Here is a 22,921-nt window from a genome sequence, read left to right as displayed (position 1 = left end):
GAGGCGCTCCTCCAGGGAAGAGAAAGCAAATCTTTCCCTTCCTGCACAAAGGGAAGGCTCAAATTAAGGTCAGGAGGGTGCAGGGAAGCCTTCCTGAGGGACTGCGGGCACATTTTCTCTCCACTTGCTCCCAGGCTCTTGCACAGAGTCTTGCTGCCACTCTCCTGTTTAATTATGACAGAGACTCTAATTGACTCCTTCGGTGCTTAGGAAGTTTTGGAGGGGGAAGGATTGTCTGCAGTTGAAAGCATGGCTCTGGCTCTCTGTCTGTGGGACTCGCTTTCGATTTGGGGGAAGGGGCTGGGAGTGTTTGATGCCTGGGTCTGTGCTGGGGTGCACGGCCTTGGGCTCTGGGTTAAGTCAGAGGGAAGCCATCTCCATCTCCCCATCTTGAATTCAATTGGAAAAGGGCTGAGCTCCTTGGAGACACACATAGGCCAGACTTGTTCTTCTGCATTGGAGCACGGCTTAACGTATGTGAAGGTCTTGCCTCTCTTTAGGTGTGATGTGGGCTGAAGATTCTTTCAGACACTTGCATCACTAACAGAGGACTCTGCATCACCATCTGACTTCGTGTCCGCTCCTCAGTCCCAAACAGAGCAATACTGTGGACTTAACGCTCCACACAGGAGTTTCCTGTGTAACAGAGGCATTGGCTGACCTACAACCTCTTCCCAAATGTTTCTGGGGCCTGGTTTGGCACCCAGCAAGGGCTGGGCATGTGGTCACCTGGTTTTGAAAGCTGGGAGATTTTAGTAGCATGGACTTGGCCAGAGTGGGACCATTGGAGGGGCCTCGTGATGTGGTTGGACCATGGATGGAGATGCTGTCTTCATGCTGTTCAAGCACCACCAAAAGCATGTGGCCAAGACTGAGAACTGGGTTTGACCATGGCGTTGGAGACAGCTCCTGGTCTGAAGCACTGAAATGCCAGATCTGGAGGTGGAGTGTGTTTCCCTTTAGACTTGAGCAGTAATCCGAGCCATTTTATTTTATTTTATTTTTATGTTTTCTTGGTGTTTCATTTTAGGCACCTAAATCCACACTAAGGCCCTGATTGCCATGTGAATGCCCAGTTCTGAACAAATTTTAAACCTTCCCCTCAATGACCTCCCTCATCCATATCAAAATTGATTGGATTTAATCTTCCAACTGCTGAGCCTACACGTGTGTTGGTATGTGTCAGGTGCCATGGTGGCTCCGTGTTTCTGCAAGTCACTCCTAATTAGTGGCGGTTTATTCACAGACATTTATGCAGGAGAAAAAACTTGCTGCATGTGTACAAAGCCTCTGAGTTCTCAGGGACATTTACTCATTTGGATACGCACTGGCAGGATATGGGCCAGTAACTCAGGTGGGCTGGTTATCATTAGCCATGGGTTGCAGAGGAGCAGGATCTCCTTCTCTTTCTGTCTCTACAATGTTTCTGCTAGGTTGTAGACTATACCTGAACACAGTGTAATGCCTCTGTCACTTATGGCATTTGGTGCAAGGTGCGCGTTGGATTACCCCACTTCTACAGGGATGTAGCTCTAAAGAGCTGAGTTTGGTACGTGGCCTGTCCTCTAGCCGTGAGTGCAGGATCAGGCTTCCCATCCAATCCACAAGAAGTGAGAAGAAGCCTTGGATAGAGTGTGTGTGTGTGTGTGTGTGGGACACAGTTTGGTTTTGCTTCATTTAGAAAAAAAGTGGGTAGATCCTGAGGATAACAAAAACCTGAAAAGTTTAGTCTTGTAGTAAGCTACTGGTAGGGATGGAAAGCTAATTGTCATGTATCATGATTTCTCCTGTGTACAGAATTTAAAGTAAAGAGTAGAGTAAAGATGAGTAGTATTTGTTGTGGTTTTTTTTTAAAGTTTGATTTTTTTTCTGGTTTTGTTACTGTTGGTGCTATCACAAGGTTTTTCATAGACTGAACAGTGTGAACTAGGTGTACAGTTAGAGGACAAATGAATTGCTGTACTATTTCAGTTCAGAGAGTGTTTATTAAAAAAATTAAAAAAATAATTGCTGTAGCAGGAGGAAACACCAGTGTGTTCAAGCACTGTGCCACAATTAATCTACTAGAACCTTGCTTCTGTTTTTAAGGAAAGGGTTAATTTTATGTGATTGCCAGTAAAAACAAGCTGTTTTCATGATGAGTGTGTAATAGCTGGGTGATAGACTGACTTAACAACTGCTTGCTAAATGCTGGGTACGTTCCCCTGATTGGCAGCTCCGTAAGTGGAAGCCCCTCGTGTCCAATCTGTCCTTGTGAATAGCTGCAGAGCAAAGGACTTCATTAAGGGATCGTAAGGCTACCTCGTAAAAACTAGCAAATAATTACGACAGCAATGGGAAGGAGCAGAGAGGACTAAGCACTCTGTGGTCCCCGTGAAGAAAAGCAGACATCCCAGGGCAGGGAAGCGTCAGGTGAAGTGGACGTTATAAACACTTTTCTATGAACGCTGCGTCTTCTCAATAAAGCGTCAGTTTAGCCCGTCTACGGCTTTAACAAAATATTCCCAGTTAACTTCATGGGTGGTGCAGGGCTGGGAGCTGTTAGCTCGTATTCAGTTAAATTTCAAATGTCAGAGCTCATTAGCGGTGACTTTAGCCAAAGACAGTTTGTGAGGAGCTCAGTAAATTTGACTTCCTCAAATAAAATTGAGGAAAGAGATTGCCGTTTTGCTTATTGATTTATTTTCCTGCTTTCACACATCTTCTTTGGGTCTGTGATTCCGATCAAGGGTCAGGCTCAGCTTCACCCACTTAGGGATTATGCTTCTCCCTCTTTCACACACACTCTTTCACTCTTTCACTCTCTCATTCTCATTTGCCTTTTTTTCTCCTGCCTTAACCTGTGTTTGGTGAGTGGAAGATGCAGTTTTTGCTTTCAGTGTTGAGGAGAGCTTTTCCCTGAGTTCACCAGCAAGCCCACGTGGACATGCACAGCAAGGCAGCATGGCTTTAGATGTTCAGACTGACCTATGCAAAGCTGGGTAGAGAGGTACGAAACAATTCTGTATTAATTGTAGGGATGACTCAACCAGGGTCTGTCTGTCCATGTTTTCCTGTTCCTGGGACTTAGCTCCTTGTGGTCTTGAACCCCCCTGTGCCAAATGAATTGATGCGGAAGAAGCTGTTGGGCAGTTGGTGTTGCTCTGCAGCGCCTTTTTGGGAACCCTACTGGGGTCAGCACTGGGGTGAGTCAGGGAATGGAGCCACTGGAGATAAAAATGTGGCTTCAAAGCTGAGATGGCCCAGGCAATGCTGCAGAAATTGAGATTTCCCGCCAGGAAGGACCGCAGTCGCTGATCACTGGCATGGCCCCAAGCCTGCATTCATTTTCAGCTCTGGGAGAGGTGGTTGCTGGATTATCAGGTACCTGAGGGACTTGAAGGCAGGTACCATGGGGTAACAATTTTGGATGAGTTTCTCCAGGTGGTGATAGCTAGCAATGGATAGGTCTTTTTGGGTTTGGACCGAGGCACTTCCACCTCCTGTACGTACGTCCTCATTTGGGTATGTACCCTAGTACTGTGCCCATCTCTCCCCAAATTCAAATCTGCCTTTGGGAAATGCTACTAGGCACCCATCTGCATCCTTAAGCACTTGAACGCATTCAGATGTTGGGGTAAGGATGTGCCAGCAAGGGTCCTTGGGAAAGGGACCCTGGATTTTATGTCCTGCCAAACGATTAACAGGCAGACAAATGCGTGTGGGAGGCAGATAGTGAAAGCCATGGAGTGTACATTATTTCAGGGGATCTGCATTCCCAACAAAGATGAGCTGTTACAGCCCTGCAAGACAAAGGGATGGTTTTATAGTTCAAACAGCAGCAGTTTGTGCTTTCAACTCAAAGGCCTCTCAGTTCAGAGGGCAGCATGTTGGTCGAGAGGTTCTCTCTCACGCTACTCTCTCATCTCGTTGTCTGATTTAAATGAAGTTTGGGCTAAAATCTCTTGAAATGACAAGAGTCGTTACTGTCCTGTAACATGTGTGATGCCGCTCTTCAGCGGAGGCGTAGTCGTTCATGCCATAGCGGTTCAGTACAAAGTGCACTAAATTAACTTCAGCTGCCTTACGGCTTATGTTGCGGTGCTGTCTGCACCCCTGCTGAAATTGCCTATCGTGTGCCACTGTGAGCTCAAACTACTGAAAAAAAAAATGAAAATCAAATAGATGGAAGCACTGTTCCATTGAGAATCAGTTCTAATTTTAGCTTTATAAGATAAATGTATTAAAGTGTACATATCTGCTGTAGACATGTCCTCATTTAGAAAGCATCTCGCATCAGGAAAGTTCTCCTGATGTTTGTGCAGCTCCTTGCACAGTAGGATCTGAGCCTTTATCTGGATTTATTGCAATTAAATAGACACCCTTGACTGCAGGGAAATAGCATGGGTGTTCCCAGTCTTCTAAGGTCACTTAATGCTCAGATTCCCATTAGGACTTGGAAAATTCAGCTCAAAGTGACAGTGCAAAGGTAGCCTTTGCAAAGGCGTGATATCCTAGCCATCATAACCCAGTGTTACCCTATTGCTTATGTGACCTTTTCTGTAAGAGTCCCATCTTCACCTTTTTACCTTTCTGGCAGATAAGTGTTTTTGATGATGACAATAAAGATACCGCAAAGCACTTTTATTCTTGGTTGCCCCATCTGGGCTGTGCGTTTGATCCGAACGGCCGGCGTTCCAGTCAGATTGCACTATCAGATGGAGCTGGCTCTATTTCCTGCATTATTCTTCCTGGCTGTACCACATTATGCAATTACGTTTGCATTTAAACCTGAGCACTTACCTGTAATGATGCTGTAGTTCAGTACATGATACATTACAGCAGTAGATAATGCATACAGATAGGCTAAGAAAGCATGTTGTTGATGTGCTAAAACTAAACAGGACATTGCATTTGAAAGCGGACTCTGAAAGCTCGCAGATTAGGCTGAGCCGGTTAAAAAGCTTGCATTACTGAAATAACAGCCGTGCAGGGTGAAACCCTCTCCCTGCTGGGCAGGTACAGGATTGAAAGGGCAGTGCAGGCTTCCCCGGTACTGCCCTCCGGTCTCCATCGCACAAGTTTGCCACCGGCACTGCTGGTTGCTGCCACCCGCTTCTGCAGGAGCAGGACGGTCTCAGCGGCTGCTGGGTGTCCCAAATCCTGCACCTCTATAGCACAACGTAGGCGAGGGGCAATGGTGCAGCTTAGAGAACTGACTGTGCCTCCGCTGCTGGCCAAGCTCCTTACACCTGCGTTACACCTGCTCTTATCCCTGCAATGCAGATGCAGCCTTGGGGGACAGATTCTGACCAGCACGGTTTGCATTACCATGCTGTTAGGAACAGACACTACTATGCTGTTTCAGTGAAGTTAGCTGCGTTGTTTTAGGTGCTGCTCAGTAGCTGGATGGCAGACCCTGGCTCCAAGTGCTGAGGGTGATGGTTACTACTAAAGCGTGCCAAGGCAGTTAATGTCTAACCTCCTTTAGGACTTCACTTCTGACAGATAAAATGAAGACTTTAGTAACTTCCCTACTTCTGTGCAGGGCACTGCACCGGAGCAAGGGTGCAGATTTCAGGGAGTAATAACTTTCAACGCTGCTGGTCTGCATCAGATCCTACCCTGGGAGGCAGAAAAGCCGTACAGCCCGAAGAAATTTCTTTGTGCCCAATCAGGTGCTCCCTCTCAAAGGTGGAATTTACTTTAAAAATACATTTTAAACAGGTGAAAATGATCAGGCAAAATCTTTTGATGAAGCTGCTGCAGTGATTCAGCAGAAACCAAACCTGGTGCAGCCAGTCATGAGTTTTCCTTGCAGGATAGTGAAGCAATGCCCTCCTGCTACACAAGGTATCAGCAAGTACCTCAGTTTTCCCTTCAACAAAACAGGGATTGCAACCTATAGTTTTCCTAGCAGGTCCCTCCTTCCATCATGTTCTGAGGGTCTGTGGATGGAAGGAGCTATGGCTGGGCGAACGTCATCCTATTTGAGAGGGAGGATATACAAGTGATAAGACAACAGTAGCAGTTACAAAGCCTCTTACCTTTCAGTTGGGTGCTGCTTAAAATGTTCTCAGTGGTAATAGATGTTTCAGTGGAGCAACACTGTGATGACAATGACGTGTTGTTCAAGATATGCCTGGATCTTTTAATGAAATAGTGAAAAAAAATTGTAGTAGAAGAATAGAAGAAACGTGTCCAGTTACAGTCACTTGAATAGCCCTGCCGCTTTGGCTGAGGAGACGTGGATGCATATATGGCAGTATCAGTGTTTGTCCTTGGATTGTGTGTTTTTGCTTTCTGTATGCTTTATTTTATGTGTAGGACATACCAAGTTGTAGCCTACGTGCAGCACTTTCCCACTTCACTTTTCAGTCTTCGCCTGGTAAATCACTGCAAACCCCTTGCAAACCAGGTTTGCAGTGGCAACGGTTTGTGTATCGGTTCACTTGTATTCCCTACACCTCCATAGGAGCTGCGTGAAAGCCAGGGGCTGGATCCCACACCAGTGCTCTGACCTCCAGCCCACCCTTGCGGCTGATTTGGGACCCTCACAAGGGTTTTTTTCTCCTGCCTGATCCAAAAACCCCATCCTCATCAGATTTCCACTGACACTGTTGGGGTGCATCAGCCTCATTCCTCCTGCCCCATTTACTGTAGTGCTCATTCAGAAATCCTTCTTGCTGACACATAGGCACGTAATTTGATTTCTTTTCCTGCAGGTGGTTGGAAAATTGTTAAGCTAATCTTTGTATTTGCAATATTTGCTCTCGGATTAGTTAAAGTAAGTCAAGATCATTCAATTGTGAGACAATATTTGCACAATGCATACTGCAAAGGCCAACACAGTCATCGGGCTTGGTTATTCTGCTTGTGTAAACAACTTGATGTTGCAATTTTCTCATTACCGTTAAATTGCCATTTTTAATTTGTCTCAGAAGCCTTCATCCTTTGAGAAATCACTGGTTTAGAGAGATGTGTAAATTATGTGTGCCCTTTAACTGTGCTCTGGAAAGGGAAAACCAGTCGTGTTGTATCTAAACTGGAAGATTGCACGAATTCCCCAACGTGTTTACATGTACAGGATTTTCATGCAAGTTGGGCTTGCGATCAAAACTCTGCACTGGGATAGTTTCCACTGAAATTAACTGTCTCTGAATATCTGGCCATAAATGGACATTAGGAAGATTCTTGTGAATTAGCAATGAGTTACTGTAAAGATAAATTGCATTTTGTGAAACAGGGCTTTGCATGTGCTCCAAGACATTTCCTCTGCTTCCAGGGTGTTTTCCTTAATATTTGAAGCTGAGATTTCTGATTCTAGGATCCACCTCCCACCATAACCTGCAAAAGACGCCGAGAGACCCAAGAACAACACTTTGGGACTCACATGAGTGAGAGTAAATAGACCTGGACCTTCCCATGGGTCTCATGGTTTGTTTAATTATGGAGCGCCTTAATACTGCTCGTATCCCCCCGTTACTTGGTATTTTACCTTGTATTTGGGTGAGCTTTGTTGCCCGTGTATAGGAAGCTGACTTGAGCTGTATCTGGGACATGCACCCCCTGACAACAGCAATGTCTTTTCAGTGCCCTCCCTATGAAAGCACCATTAGATCTAACTAATACTCCATGTCCTTAATTAAATACCTCTGGTGCAAAGAGCTTTACCTTCTGTGCTTGGAAATTGCAGTGATTACTCCCCTGCTGGAAAAGCCTTTTTTTGGTGGTTGTTTGTTTGAGTGGTTTCGCTGGTTTAGTTGTTTGGGATTTTTTTTTTTTTTTTAAACAGGATTTAAGCTGTTTCTCATGCCATTGTCCAGTTGCAAATTGGTCTGAGACTGACTTGTGCCATGGGCTCTGACCTCCGAAACTGCCCACTCATTTTTTTTCTGAACTAATCAGCTAGATGAACTTTTACAGTTGGCTTTTGGGTCTTCTCACTGCTTTTGCGGCTGCCCCTGTCTGAGTAATTAATGACGGTGTGGCTTGTTTATGGTCTTGAGTTACTAATGCTGTTGGCTGCAAATGCATTTTTACCTCTGGGACGTGCCAGTTTCCTGGTTCTAGTCCCACCCCACCAGCCCAGGTCAATTTTTTGTGTGTAAACAGATTTATCCTGTAATAGTTGGAGAGAGACTAGGGTCATTCATCAGTCCCGTAGAGAACATGCCCAGCCAGATTCTTCCCTTCTTGTGCCTGTGTAGCACAGCAGAAGTCGGAAAGATTCCTGCAGGACAGCTAAAATTAAAAAAAAAAGAAAAAAAAAAAAAAAAAAAAAAAGAAAAAAGGAAAAGTAATCCTTTCTTTCTAACTCAAGGTACAGACAGTCTCAATTAGAAATAAAACTATTTCTGTATTCTATTAGAATAGATATATCTATATCTATAAATTCTATTCAAATAGAATAAAGGTATTGGATAGTGCACCATACATCCAGCCACGTGCCCGGCCCTGATCCTTGTTGTATCAATGCTTATGGAGTCATTAATGAAGGAACTGCTATGTGGCTCTCTTAGGTAGGATAATACCACCTACATTTTAGAGCTGAAGTAAAAGGGTAAAGAGAAGTTATATAGCAGCAGATAATGCAGATAGTCATAAAAATATCATCTTGTGGCCTTGGAAAGGGTTTGCTGGGTTATGTTCTAGGCCTGTTCTATCACAGGCAATCATGCCAAGCGTGCCAATTCATAAAGGAAAACCCAGTTTGGTCTCCTAGTCCCTCTGGAAACCTCTTACAGACTCTCAATGCACGGACAGTCAGAAGCATTCTGCTCATTTCCATCCTTAGTTTATTCATAGCTACAGTTACTTCCAGTCTTCTTGGGGCTAATGTTGTCTTTTGGCATAAATGATTCATTTTTTCCCATTGTATAGTTCTCTAGATATCTTTCCTTCCTTCTGTTTTTTAATGTGTGTAAGGCTACTTCCTTAGTGATCTGTGACTCGAGCACAACCATTCCTGCCATTTTTTGTATAATTTCTTTCAGAAATTGGAAGAAGATCGTCTCATTATCTGTCTACCTTTGTTGCCCAGTTTGGTTACCAGTGTCTGCTCAGTTGAGTTAACCATGGGTGGTCTCTGTCATGACATGAATTTGAGGGGAACTTCCTTTCATGCCTCTGGATCATTAGTAAAATTCCTCATTGTTTTGCCAAGGCAGTTTGTACCAACATCTAAAAACTACCATCCTATTACTCATTGCTAAACTGGCATCTGAGACTGTCTTAACACTGGCACTCAGAGAAGAAGGAGCTCAGTGGTCAGATCATGTTATCTTCAGGGTCGTCATCACATGGAATTGAACTGGGTGAGAAATTTCTCAAGGTCTGAAGCTGATGAACTCCTAGGAGCCAAGAGGCTGTCTTTTCTTTGAGGGAAGACTGGGAGAAATTAGAGAAGTTGAAATATGTTCCCTTTTTTGCCATGTTCTTCTTTCAAAGGACTTTCCAAATGGAACCAGATTAAACAGAAATGATCGAGGTGAATGTGGGGCTTTTACTAAGAGGATGGAAGTGGACTGTCCATTGCAAACTTCTCCAGAAGTTCCATTGCAAACTTCTCCAGAAGTTCTCCTTTCATTACTTTCTACTCTCTCACTTCCAGCTTAGAAAGCTCCTTGGAAATGCCTCAATCAATGGCAAATTTGGAGGACTGTAGTGAAGTGCACGTGAATGAAAGTCCTTTAAGGGGTTGCTGATCACATTGTAAGATCCACTGGACTGCTTTGGCACTCCAATTTCCAAAGAAATGCAATACAGGCTACTTTAAAGTTTGAAGGCAACTTCTCTGAAATTGCTGCCTGGGCAAGAGGAACGCTGTAAAAACTGGTAACTCTTAATCTCTGTCTTGTTTGCTTTTCCATAGTGAAAACTGGCCTTTTTGGAATGGGAAGGAAATTGCCTCGAGTAGAGAATGGTTCACAGTGTGCTGGTTTGCAGCTCTTCCCTGTCAGTTGGTGTTTGTTTGCTGCGCTTCTGTAATGAGCATTAGATGGTACCCTCCATCCTGAGACTGCTCGGAGAAGCCTTGGGAACTTCTACATTCATTATTAGCCTTGACCAGCTTCAGTTTGGCCGTTCTTTGATTTCATAGCAGAGTCAACTAAATTCTACTCATTTCTATGTAGATGTCTAAATACATATATTTGTCCACAAAATAAGGTAGTGCACTGTGCTGTTGGTAAAGAGAATATTTTTTTCTTGCTGCTTATACTTGTTTTTGCACAATGTAAGGTATTTTCCGTCCTCTTTGGGATGACCCTATTCCATCTTTCCCATGAAGCTATATATATGCCTTCATTCTCTCTGCTAGCAAAATCCTTATACGTTGCCAGGAATTAAAAGACTTTCAAGAGTCCTCTTTTGGTTTTGGTTTATATAGAAAAAAGGACATTTTTTACACTGAGTGATGAAGTGCGTGCAGGAGACTGTTCTTATAACAGCAGGATGAAAGAGCGTCTTATCATGCTTGTCTCAGGGATGCTGGTTATACAGAGGAAGACCTATCCATGCCAACTAAAATTCTATGACTTTACAGTTGTGGTGAACATTTTTCAGTTAATTTGGCAAAGGGTTAGAGGTCCTACAAGCAGGAGAGGCAGGGACTGATGCCAAGAGACAGGTTCAGCTTCTTTGGGCATTGGGCAGAGTTTTGCACGCTAACTCCACTGACTTTAGCAAATAGCATGCATTTGCATCCCTTTCAAGTATGTGTAGGAGGGAGGAGCCTGCACCAATTTGTCTGTTTTAATTATAGATGTTCTACCCACCTTCCTAATTGCTCCTTCATTAAGAAGTAGCTTGTTGTTTCTTTTTTCCCTAGGAGCTAAAAATAATCAACTTTTGTTTGTTTCTGTAAATATATTTTTTTTTTTGCCCTTGAGGAGATAATTATTTCTATTGTTGCATGAAGATGGTGGCCAATACAGGAGGAATAATTAGAGCAGATGGCTGAAAATACTTCCCTTGTAAAAGACATCTAGTGTAATAAAATACCTCCCCTCCTCTTTTGTCTCCTCCAAATATAGGTTTTTCTTTCCTTCAGGTGGATGGGGGTTGGGTGAGGGGTGTAAATCTTTTCCTGATGCATTAAACTGAGGAGCTGTCAAGAGTTCACAGCCTGGAAAGTGAGCTCCCTGTATCCATCACTGAAATTAAAGTGTTTTCAAATGTGGCGTGGAGTCCTGGGTCTATGGCGTGGGGAAATATACGCTGTACTCCATCACTTAAAATGTTAACCTTGTCTCTCCGTGGTGACTGAGGACAGGAACACTTGCTCTCCGTACTTGCTGGTTAAATGGCAATCTGTCAGCACCAAGGAAAAGGCTACCTTGTGGGTGTCAATCTCTGCTGTGTCTGCAACGTTTGAAACCTTTGCTCGTTCGCGGCTGTGCACGCCAGGAGGGGTGCACCTTCCTGCCAGAGATCATAGGGAGCAACTGGGAGAGTTTCTTGCATGTGCAAGCAGGCTGCTGTCGTGCAGAAGCAGCACTGTGCTCCGTGTCTTATCGGATGTGTCTGGGGGAAAGGATAAACCTGGCTGCCGGGGGTTGAGCTGGTGGGAAAACCTGCCTGACTTCAGATTTCTCTCCGTGGCCATGTCGCAGATAACCCTCAGCTGAAACCCACAGCCCAGAAAAAGAGAGAGTGTTGAGCACAGCAGCAAGCAGGGTCTGTGTTTAACTACACCACTGGTTCTCAGTTTGGTTTTAAAATTTCTGTCTTTTTGTGGTCAGAGGATGAGAGCTCTTGTCTTTGTGTCTATAGCGGTGGTTGCAGTCCTCTTTTGTGGGACCGTACTCTAAAAAAACTCCACCTAACAAAACAAATTGTAAAGTTACCACAAAGTGAGATCAGATAGTGTATACTGTGTCTAAACAGGAGTTTCTCAACCCTTTTAAGCCCAAACCTTGCATTTTGGGGAAGAGGGAGTTAAAAATCACCAGCTAAACATGTGTTGTGTTGATAGAATGATTGTCATTTACAAAAATTTAGACCAAATGTTGAAGGAGTGGCCACTTACAATCCCTTCCCTTTGTGCCCTGTTTGCCAGCCTGTGTGGGAATGCAAGTATATCACTGTTATTTATTCATTTGTTGCAGTTGCTGCTGCTGTTTCTGAGCCCTGGTAGTCACAGGCACAAGCTGAGAAACTGGTACTGAGAGATCATGTCCCCAAAGGCTGACATAAAGGCAACCCCAGGCTGGCTGACAACAGCAGCAGCTAAAAACATAAAACGGAAAGAAATCTGCCTGAAAACGGAAAAAGAAGGTGCAGCAGGGAGGAAGGGGATAATGTGCTGAATTACAAGGAGCTTGTGCATCTTTCGTTGTATGCTATTAAAACATTATTTTGTCTTTACATAATTCATTCATTGTTTTGGAGCCCTAATGGGGAAGGAGTTGATACACCCCCAAAATGAACCTGTGTTATACACAAGTTATGGGCTTTGTACATAAGGTGTGGGCTTGAAATGAGTTGCGCATGACACACACCAAGTGGATGTCAGAGGTGGGAAGATATTGCAGGACTCTGCTCATTGAATTTTCATGTCAGATCACCTCCCTGGTCCTCGTGCTCTTTGGTACCCCAGGAACAACAACTGGTCCTTAGGGATTCCCAGTGCTTGTGATTTCCCACCCGCCTGGGGTTTCTGCCCGTATTTTGCAGGTTTGGTTCCCTGCTGAGTTAGTGTCATCTGCTGTACTGGATTCAAAATGTGAAATGTTGCCAGGGTGGGTTTCCTATGGATGTCTGATGTGAGGGCACATCCTGCAGAAGTTTCAGTGACCATTTTAAGTGTTCAGTTTATGTGTCCTTGGGGAAAACACCAGAAGAGTCTCTTGCCTCAATCTAGCTACTGATTTTCATGAACCTTGCAGGAATACAGCATCTCTGTGGTCTCACTCCTCCTGTTAAACCTAGTTGAAGTTGGCCACGTTCAAGTGTTAGCACTGACAGTGACAGAGATGGATGCAGAGATGTTATGGTCTCATAAGCTCTGTTTCCTCCAACTCGTCTTTCCAACTATCTGGTACGTGCTGAAGCCAGAGTGTGAAGCTACCACCTCCCTGCAGCAGCTGCAGCCAGCCAGCTCCAGCTTCACCATTCAGGGCTTGTTTTATTTCAACTCTTCTTTCCCCCACCCTGACTTTCAAGCTCCCTGCCATTTGTTGTGCCCAGTGCTGAAGCTGGAAAAAGCACAGGAGGAAAACGCCCACTGCCAGCTGCTGAATCACAGCTTTCCTTGGCTCTGCGGGTTCCTCCTGGTTCATTCAACAAGCACGCACAGGATGGGCGCTCAGCCATGACCCTGGCGCTTGCAGCTGCTGCTGCTCTGCAGTCTTACCGAGAATTGTTTAAATTAAACACCATAGGTCAAATACTGGGTGCCAAGCAGCGGAAAAAATGGAACAGGAGAGAGTCTTGCTTCTATGAAAAAACAGTGAGGGGAATGTTCTTATCCTGCTCAGCTGCAGGTAGAGGGAAAGGAGCTGGAGTCTCTGCATGATGAAGGTGTTTAGGACATAGCCGTACAGACCTTCAAGAGATAAGGTGGCTGTCTCAGTGTTTTTTCTTTGGGGTCTCAAGTGAGTTGGTCCACCCCAGTGGTTGTAAGAGCATGCTCAGCCTGCAGGGCAGCAAAGTCCCCCATACCACCCTTAGCATGCAGAGATGGTGGTATTTGGTGTCTGTAGGGTCAGTGTGGGCTACAACCTGTCCCATATTGATAACAGGGCAGCTAGACAAGATAGGCATGATAACTGAGGAGGTTCCCGAAGGTCATATGGAGGGAAACTAGCAGGACCAGATGAGAGCGTGGATTTCTAAAGCGGTGAGTCTGTCACCCACCCTGCTGGATGAGGGGTGTGCAATTAGTTTATGTGTGTGTTAGTCCATGTTATTTTACCATGGGCTGCTTAATAGGAACTGGACGTAGCCACCACTGTTCAGCAAAGGAACTCAGAAAGTCCATTGCTGTTGGAGACTGCACTGTGCTTTTCTCCCAGAAAACAGGGAGAGGGTAATCATATGGGATTCACAAGGTCCGGGCAAACTGTACTTGTGATTCAGAGCAGCTGACCATTTCACTAGCCTTGCACTAGACCACACCTTCTTCTTTCAAAGATCTTAAGGAAGTGCTCTTTCATCTTAGGGAAGGGTGTAGGACTGCAGGAGAAGGGTCACCAAACATAATCTTCTGCTATCTCATCTCCTTCCATCAGTTCAACGTCTTTCCTCAATTCCTGCAGAGCTGCTTTCCCTCTAACACCCCTGTACGTTCTTCTGCGCTGTGGTAATTTAAAGTACTTTCCTTGAGCAAACCCCCTTTTCTCTCTTCAGACAGATTCTTTAGATTTATTCTCTCCATGATAATGCAAGAATGGTACAAGTGATTATAAACAGCTCTTGGTCCTGTGTTATTAGTTGATGTTCATCTGTTTACTTTTATTAAAAAAAAAAAAAGAAAAAAGAATACAAATCAGAAATCACTTGAAAGACGCACATGCAGGTGGTGCACATGGCAGCAGACTAAGCCAGGCATCTTGTCACTGGAAAACTTTAGGTACGGACTGGGTGGAGCAATAGAGATTTTTATGACCTTGGCCAGCTTGTTTTCTGCCTCTATGTAGTCATTCTTGGGTAGTAAACTTTCTTCTGAGCGACAAAATCTGTCTGTCTTCGTTCAGGTTGATGGTATAGGGACTGCCTTTTACTGTGGACACGTGTGTCATCTAAATAACAGAGCACTTGGTTTCAGCATATTTGTGTCTTTTCTGAGTTACGTTCTTAAGATGGTTAATAGCTCTTAGTTTCCCAGATGGTTTCAACCATTTCTTGTGCCTTATTATACTGGCATGTATGAGCTACTAGCTTTTATGCCAGAAGGTATTGGTAGAACTGAATGGGTACGGAGTCTTCTAAGAAGTCACAGCAGAAACCTAGCAAAAAAAGCTTAAACACTGATGTTACATAGAGAGAACGTTAAACGAAGAACTAGGGTGTTTTCTAGTTAGAAAGGGGAACCATCTTAAAAAAACAAAAGTCAAATTCAGAAGAGGAGTTTATTCTTCTTAACTCTTGCAAGACTTCTATCAACAGCTTACTAAGTTTTTGGTGCTAGCAAGAACAATAACCTGGTATATTCCTCAGGGCCTTGCTTTCCCATTAGAGTTAACTGGAGGCTTCTAAGTGACTTCAGAGGGTTAGAGTGACGTCAGAGTGACTTTAAGCCATTTAACAAACCTTCTCAACAAAATGTTCTGATGGATCCCATCATTTCACAACTGCATCATGCAGTGTTTTGCTGCTGGCATTGGTTGAGTTTGTGCCAGACAGGAGTTTATGGAATTTTTCATTTTGGGCTACAGTTGGCTTGTTAACCAGTGCATCTGTGAAATGTGTGCCTTTCCATGAGCTGTACCCTCTTCTGTCTCCTGCTCTGAGATAAAAACATGTTTAATTAGCTCCTTTTTCAGTGGATCTATTGTATGCCCTTGCATATTTTATCTAATCTGCTTCAAAGCACTATCAGTGAAGAGAAATTCACAGCCTCTCTGGAAAGACAGTTGATAAAGACATCTGTCCTTTCAACTGGAATTTTGTCCTAAGTCTCTGAAATATATAAATATATGTTTGCAAGTAATGAAGATGAAACTTGTCCTATTACACTTAGCAACCATGGAGAAATTGTACTCTCTGTAACAGCTGTGTACAGATGTGAAGGCTTATCTGTACTTCTGTAATGATGAAGTGGTTCACTCCTCCTGACACCAGAGATTTCACTGCATGTGTGTTAAGGCAGTCCCAGGCTTCAGTCTAAGTTGAACCAAGTAATTCCCTTTGTAGGAAAATCGTAGAACGGGTCAGAGGGTAGAAAATACCAGCATCCATACCCTACAGACAGGATGGACATAAACCAGTTGTATCATTTAGCCTGGGAACCAACACCCATTCCCTGGTGTAAATAATTAGGACGGTAGTCACCATATAGTAGTTATCTGACTGCTCTAGGTGCTATGAGAAATGTTGTATAAAACATCAGGCACATAAAGCTAAAATTGACAATAGCACAGTCAAAAGAATAACTGTCATAACACCACCAGTATTAATTCACCTAAACTGCAGCTCCGGAGCAAAAGCTTTCGTGCACATGATGTGCTCTGACTGAAAATAGAGTAACTATATTTTGCTTTTGTATTGAGGTTATTCTTTCCACTGCTGTTTTGGATTAGCACAACCCAGTGAGGACCACAAATATTTCCATGTCTGGTTTCCCCCCGCAACCTCAGATCAGTTGAGGCTGTTCTTGCTAGTTCACATGTGAGTCCAAAAGAATATGTTATGAATGCCTATGTCCACACTTGTGCACACATGTCCATGCAAAAATATGCACACATTCCTCAAGAAATCGGTCAAACCTTCGCTGCAAAGTGCATGCTGAAAGTTTAGAGGTGAGGAAGAACCATGACTCAAAACAGGCAGGCATCATTTCGCCATTGCTTGTCACGAGTCAGTCTATTCGCTGTTTTCAAGTTAATCAGTGCTTTATTTGGAACTGATGTGCAAGCCATCAAAGGAGAGGCAATGATAATACCGGATAAGCTGAGAAAGCTAAAAAGGTATTTGAAAGGAGAAATGTCTTTCTAAATGTGGTCGAGTGGCAGGAGAGCCTTTGAAAAAGCCTGTAAAGCAAAATATTGCCCATCTAGCAGGATGTTTTAATTCTAAACTCTTCAGGCTATTTTTATGACATTGCCAGGAATTAACGTGCAGTTCTGCTTTTCGGGAGGCAGAGAGAGACACACACCAGGAAACCTGCAGACTTCCCGCAGCCAGACATGCAGCAAGCCCCTCGTTACCCAGACCAGAACGAGACAAGGGGCAACCCCTAAATCATGACGAGCATTTCTGAAGGCTGAGAACCTCTCCAACCCCAACGTCCCTCCATCCCTTCGCTCTACGTGGGGTCCCGCCGGGAAAGTAGCCGGCGTGGCATTGGCATCTCCTCCGCTGTGCTCTCAGCCAGCTGGCTTCCTGAAGGGTGGGAAGGGGTGAGCTTTGAACTTCTCTGGGTCTTTTTCTTTCCAGCTTGCCCTCCAGTTTTGTGGCCGGTGGGACGAGGACTCCAGCTGGCCTGCTGGCCATCAGCCGCGAGATGGCGATAACGTCACGATAGAAGAAGGCTGGACCCTGCTGCTGGGGACCACCACCGCCAACCTCAACCTGCTGCATCTCAAAGGTCTGCAGAAGCGGGGTTCAGTGTTCTTGTTCCTCCAGGGCTGGAGTTTTTCATGGCCGCGATCACCCCTTCCCTTGCCCAGCTCCTGCATCAAGGGAGACACCTGGTCAGGCAGGCTGAGTCTGCTGTGGGTAGATACAACAGGACGGTGATGGGGGACGGGGGAAACATTTAATTATTATGTATGCAGAAGGCATCGTTTATGCTGTTTGAGGCATAATGACAATACGAGTAGGAAGGCTTTTTTTTCTCTTTTTCTTTCCCCCAGCTACTGAAAACGCTGCTATCCTGAGTGGCGTTCAGTGATAATGGCAGTGCTGATAACAATAATCAACTCTGTTTTGTTTGGCATCTTTGAGGCAAGCGTGTTACAAAAGCTTTACAAAATTAATGATGTTACAGAATTACAGGCCACAGCTACCGAATGTAATAAATAATCCAAGATCCTAGAGCACGGGCTGGTGAAGAGTAAATAACCGAGCACAATTATGGGGGGAAACCCTGGGTTTGCAGGGTTCATGTACCCTGGGGTAGATTCAGCATAAGTGTCAGGAGGTATATCTCTGTCAGTGTCAAAGTAAGTATTAAAATTACTTGTAATTCAGTGCTAGAAATATTCCTCCCTGGAAACAAGGCCCTGGTTGTGAAAACTGTTGTGCACATGCTTGGCATTAAGTGGATGAGTTGTTCTGGTGAAATTGCTTGCTCAAACTTAAGACTATGTGTAAGCCTCTGCTGAAATGGAGCTCAAAAAATGGAAAGAGGAGTTTTATATGTTTAAGGACCTGGATCTTCCTTGCTGGTAAAAATGATTTTCTATTAAAAGGATGTTAAAGGTACTAGTTTTTCATTGAGACAATGATGAAAAACATGCATTTGACAATTCCGCTTCAACCTAACTTTGAATGATCATTCTGTAAAAAAAAAAAATTTACAAGTTTATCCCTATTGTGAGAACATTTCCAAAAAAGATTGAACTTGCTCAGTCTACGTTCAGAGATTTTCAAGAATTGCTACACCAGGCATCATTCCTGTTTTAAAAAAAAAGCAAAAAAATCAAGTAAGAATTTGAGATTAAAAAAATGTGAAACGTTTTAGTACAATTTTCTTCCCTCTTCCACAGTGAAAGTCCTAAATCTGTGTGATGCAAGATTCTTCTTAACCTCATTGTGATTATGACATACAGTAGAGGAGATAGGTCAGAGCCCCAGATCTCTGAGACTTTTGGCTGCAAATCTGGATGAGGATTTTGGGGCTCAGACTCTGACTTTGTGAAGAATGGGGCACAATATTGCAGCAGAAACCCTTTGAACTTTGGGCCTACTCAAAGGCACATTTGATCTATGAGTCAGCATTCATGAAGCAAACGGAGGTCTGATTGAATTTAATGAAGTCTGGAGCAGTAATCTTTATGGCTTCAGCTCATCTGACATTCAAATAATTTCTCCCCTTTATCATGTTTTCCAAGAAGCTTGGTTTATAATGTGGATTCAGTTAGGAAAGCAGCATTAAAATATTCTAGATGCTATTATTTTCTGCGTTGCTACATGCCAAACACAGGACCAACATTTTAGAAGCAGAAACCTACATGGAATTGTTTATCTGAGCTTCATCTTTGCTGAAGTTTCCTTGTTGCATCCACCCCCACTTACATGGGTGCTGCTAGCTGTTTAGCCTTGGTTAGGTCTGGAGTCAAGACATGCTGAGATCTACTCTGATATGAGACTGAGATTTATCTTTCCTAACCTTACCTTTCTTTAAGTTGTCCATCTCAGGGGAGTTGTTTATACTCCTGTATTGACAGAGAGAAACACACGCCACCAAAGACTTGTTCATCTTAGGTATTATAGATACCCATCTTAAGATGAATCACAGTTAGGTGATCCCCTTAGAGTAGCAACTACTGAGCCTGTGAGCGTGTCAAATAATTGACAACTTTCCCCAGCTGCAAGATGGGCATGACAATAAGCCCCTAACCTGTAGGCGGGTGTAGATATGTGCTTCGATTGAAGCATCCCATTCCTATTCTAGCCGGAGAGTTTTTCTTAGTCGGAGCTGGAGAATAGGATAAATGGTAGTTCTGCTCCCTTTGGCTTTCATGACTCAGCATCTGTCTGTCTGTGCGCTCACAAGCTGAAAATATAACAGACTTTATGGATGAAAATAAGCTGTAATGCTACTGAGTCCTGTGCGAAGATGCTGCCCATTTTCTGGTGCTGTATCTAGCAAACCCAACACATGTTTACAGGCCCATTTCTTGAAATTCCCCTTTTTTAGGACACCATGCGGATTTTGAATACTGCCCCTGCGTTTTCTCCTTATGATGATTTCAACATTGTAGAAATTGTTTAAAGAGTATTATAACAAGGATGTCAGCTTCACGTGCAGCCTTAAAGTAACCCTGCTTTGGCTGTATTAACATATAGCCAAATATATATAGTGGTTCTGGTAGTGGCCAGACTGTCTGAGCAGAAGATCTGGAGGCCAAAGCAACAGAGAAATAGGATTAGGCAGCTGGGTCCTGCTCACTGCCATGAGGGCTCAGCAATTTCTACCTCCTCCTCAACAAGCAGAGCATGAACACGTGGTTGTCGGCAGTGGAAAGTTTAATAGCCAGACTGTGAAACTGCTCAGACAATACTGATTGGGGAGGAGATACCAGATAGACAGATTGTAGATAACTCTGTATATTCAGCAGATTGCAGTTATTTTTCTAATCCCAACATCACAAGTATGGAAATATTTATGATAACCCAGGACAGATGGGAATTTCCTTTGCGCAGAGCTTACACTGGAGTAACTCCTTTGTGTTTGATGGCTTGATACCTCAGACATGTGCTATTGACTTTGTCTGAATTTATAGTGCTCTAGGGAGGTCTGGAGACCAAAAAAGCTGCCTGGTCTTTCAGGAGTACCTTGGGGATGAATTCTGGGGTGACGCTGCCAGTATACCTTGGTGGGGTTGAAGACCCCACCTGATCAGTTGCCTTTGCAATAGCAATTTTGAGAAGGCCGTCCTTGCAGGCATAAGGGAGAAGATTGCTTTGGCCCCTATTCTAGAAAAGCCTCAATATCACTTGTCACAGCTCTTCCTGTCCCCTATCATTTGTATCATTACTGTATCTTAGCAGTCCTGCTGAAACCAGCATGCCAGTTCCCTCTTCCAGGGTCAGACTCCAGGCTGAGGTTTTCAGAAAGGTCTGACCCACCTCATCTGTGGTTTCTGCCTCTAAAAACTGTGCATTCAGTTTCCAAAATACCACAGCTAATCTGGGCTTTTTTTTTTTTTTAAACCATGAGATCCCAGAAAAAAAGTAGAGAACTGACAAACCCCAAAGATACTCAAGATATTGTTAATTATTGTCTGATTTTGAACCCACATCAGAAGAGCAATGCTTATCCATCGATATTTTGAATCTCTTGTAATCCATGCTCAGATCAGACTGTGGCTAGAATGGGTCCTGCGAGTAGATCTGGGGAGGAGAGAAACCCAGATGTTAATTTTGCTTGACTTTTTCCTAGGCTTTGATGCTATTGGCAAAAAGCATCAAATATTAGCTGATACACCTGCATAAGTAGTTGTCAAATAACTAGTGCTTCAGTCACTGCTGATAAAGACTGGGTTTGGATTCGCTGAAAGAAGGAAAAAGCTTTTCCCTCTGTTTCCCTGTCTATGGCATCAACCAGTCCTTAAACCCATTTTAAAATCCCTTGTCAGTAGGCACGGCTGGAAACTGCTTGTGTTGCGGTGTTTTCTGTGCCATTTTGCTCAACCCATTTGGGATGTGCATTGTGATACTTTTTGCAGGCAGTTTCTAGTTCATATTTTCTTTTTTTAATCAGGCAGAGACATTACAATTAAAATACCGTAAAAGCGATTCTGGCAGTATTGCAATAAGCATGTTTTTTAATTAAAGAAAGAACATGGGATGTACAAATAGTACCAGCTAATGGGAAATTTCATCCAATGTATTTTTTAATTGAGATTTAAAAGGAAGAAAAGCCAGCCCTATTTCTCCCTGTCGCTGTGTGATATTTTCCTACGTAGTTACAGTGAGGTGTACCAAGTCTGCAATAATTACAGTCTCAGAGCCTTAAAGTCCTGGCTGTTTTCATGGAAAAAAATGAAAGGCATCAGTTCTTTAATTTGTTATTATATTTTTTTGCAGGAATTCAGTGTTATTCAGTAGAGTGCAACTCGCAAAGCTGGACATTCCCGGAGGAAGGATTTTAAGGCCCCGAATCTGTAGGAATTTGATGTTTTTTTCAGTTCTTCCACCAGCTGTAAACCCTGGTTCATGTTTGGGTATGGGCTGCAGGTTTCTCTTTCCCGTTGTGTTTCGGATAGCCTTACAGCATGTACATTAGACTCCCAGGGCTCTCACTTGCCAATGAAATTGATTTTCTGCAACTTCAGTAGCTCTTGAGACTCCTCTGGGGCGTCGCAGGATGAGTAGATCGGTGGAAGCTAATCCCGGCCAAGGAACTGCACACAGCTCCTGCAGAGACTGGGCTGAAACCCGATGCAGCACCGTCCCCTTCCTCCGCTGGCTGGCATGGAAGGGAGGGGATGTGCCCCTTTCAGGGAAGAAGGTGCTGCCTCTAACCATGGGATGGAAGGATCTGCTGAGTCTGTCTCCACCTGTCCTGGACACTAATTAGGCCCTCATTACAGCAGCAGCTTCGTACCATTAGTAGATCTGTCCTCACACACTTTTCTGTATAACAGAAATACAGTCGTTGCGACCTGTGCAGGCTGGGATCTGAGGTCCAGGTCTTCTTAAGGTTTTTAAATGCAACTAAATATCTTCAAAGGCATGAGTCTGCATCATGAGCCCAGAACTGCAGAGGAAGCATGCTGTGTAACAGGATTGCATGTAGGTTTCTTAATTTTGAGTATCCCCTCTTCCTCTGATGGCTTAACAGACCATGCATTACAATAGTTTTGCTGTAGGAACAGGCTGTCACTAAGACCAAGGTCCTACGTGCTAGACATGAGGAGATAAACCCTATCTGTAATATCTTTAAATTCAAATGGCAGAAATCAGCTTGAAAGGAGATAACTGTGGGTGGAGGGGCATAGCAAACAGAAACACTCTGGTCTAATGGTCACCCAGGCAGGCTCTAGTTGAGCAGAAACATAATCCTGCTCCCTAAAAATGTGCTCCTGTGCCTTCCCCAGTGCACCCCTCCCTTGCTGAGAGTGAAGCACTTAATGCCTATCTGTCTCATGGGGACTTGAAATAATAGCCCAAGGACCTATTTTTTCCTCACACCTCTATGTGTGGTGTTTACCCTGGTGCCTTCACAAAGGTCACCTGGAAGCTTCCTTCATTAGATCCTAGATGATGTGATACATGCTGGAAGCCATCTAGGAGTGTCTGCACCTCTTCCCCACCAGGTTAGCTCTCCTCTTGCAAATGCATCAAAGGTGTTGCTAAGTATCTCGGAGGCTACCTAGGAGCTGAAGAAGTAGAAGGACTTCTTCAAAGGAGATATACCTACGGCAGCATCTTCTGGGCTGCTGATCTGAATTGCCTTTGCCTGTCTCCTGTGCTCTAAGGGAAGAGCCCGACCGGCTTACAAGGGAGCACGTGCCATCTGAACAGATGGCTGTGAGAGCAGCAAGCCAGAAAACACAGGCTTGTCAGGCTTGGGAGACGATTTCTGTCTGAGAGTACTCAAGCAGCT

The 22,921-nt window shown here is 44.1% G+C and overlaps 1 protein-coding gene across 1 annotated transcript in view; it reads left to right on the top strand.

The window, feature by feature from the left end:
- PKHD1 (PKHD1 ciliary IPT domain containing fibrocystin/polyductin) overlaps positions 1-22,921 on the top strand; it is a 262,741-nt gene that overhangs the window by 69,035 nt on the left and 170,785 nt on the right. Inside the window, 1 exon segment of the mRNA XM_050894040.1 lies at positions 17,080-17,230. Within this exon segment, the coding sequence (XP_050749997.1) occupies positions 17,080-17,230 (151 nt within the window).

This window comes from Gymnogyps californianus, chromosome 3 (assembly GCF_018139145.2).
Source record: "Gymnogyps californianus isolate 813 chromosome 3, ASM1813914v2, whole genome shotgun sequence".
NCBI lineage: Eukaryota > Metazoa > Chordata > Aves > Accipitriformes > Cathartidae > Gymnogyps > Gymnogyps californianus.
The sequence above is the reverse complement of the archived record's forward strand: the minus strand, read 5'-3'. Positions and strand labels throughout refer to the sequence as shown.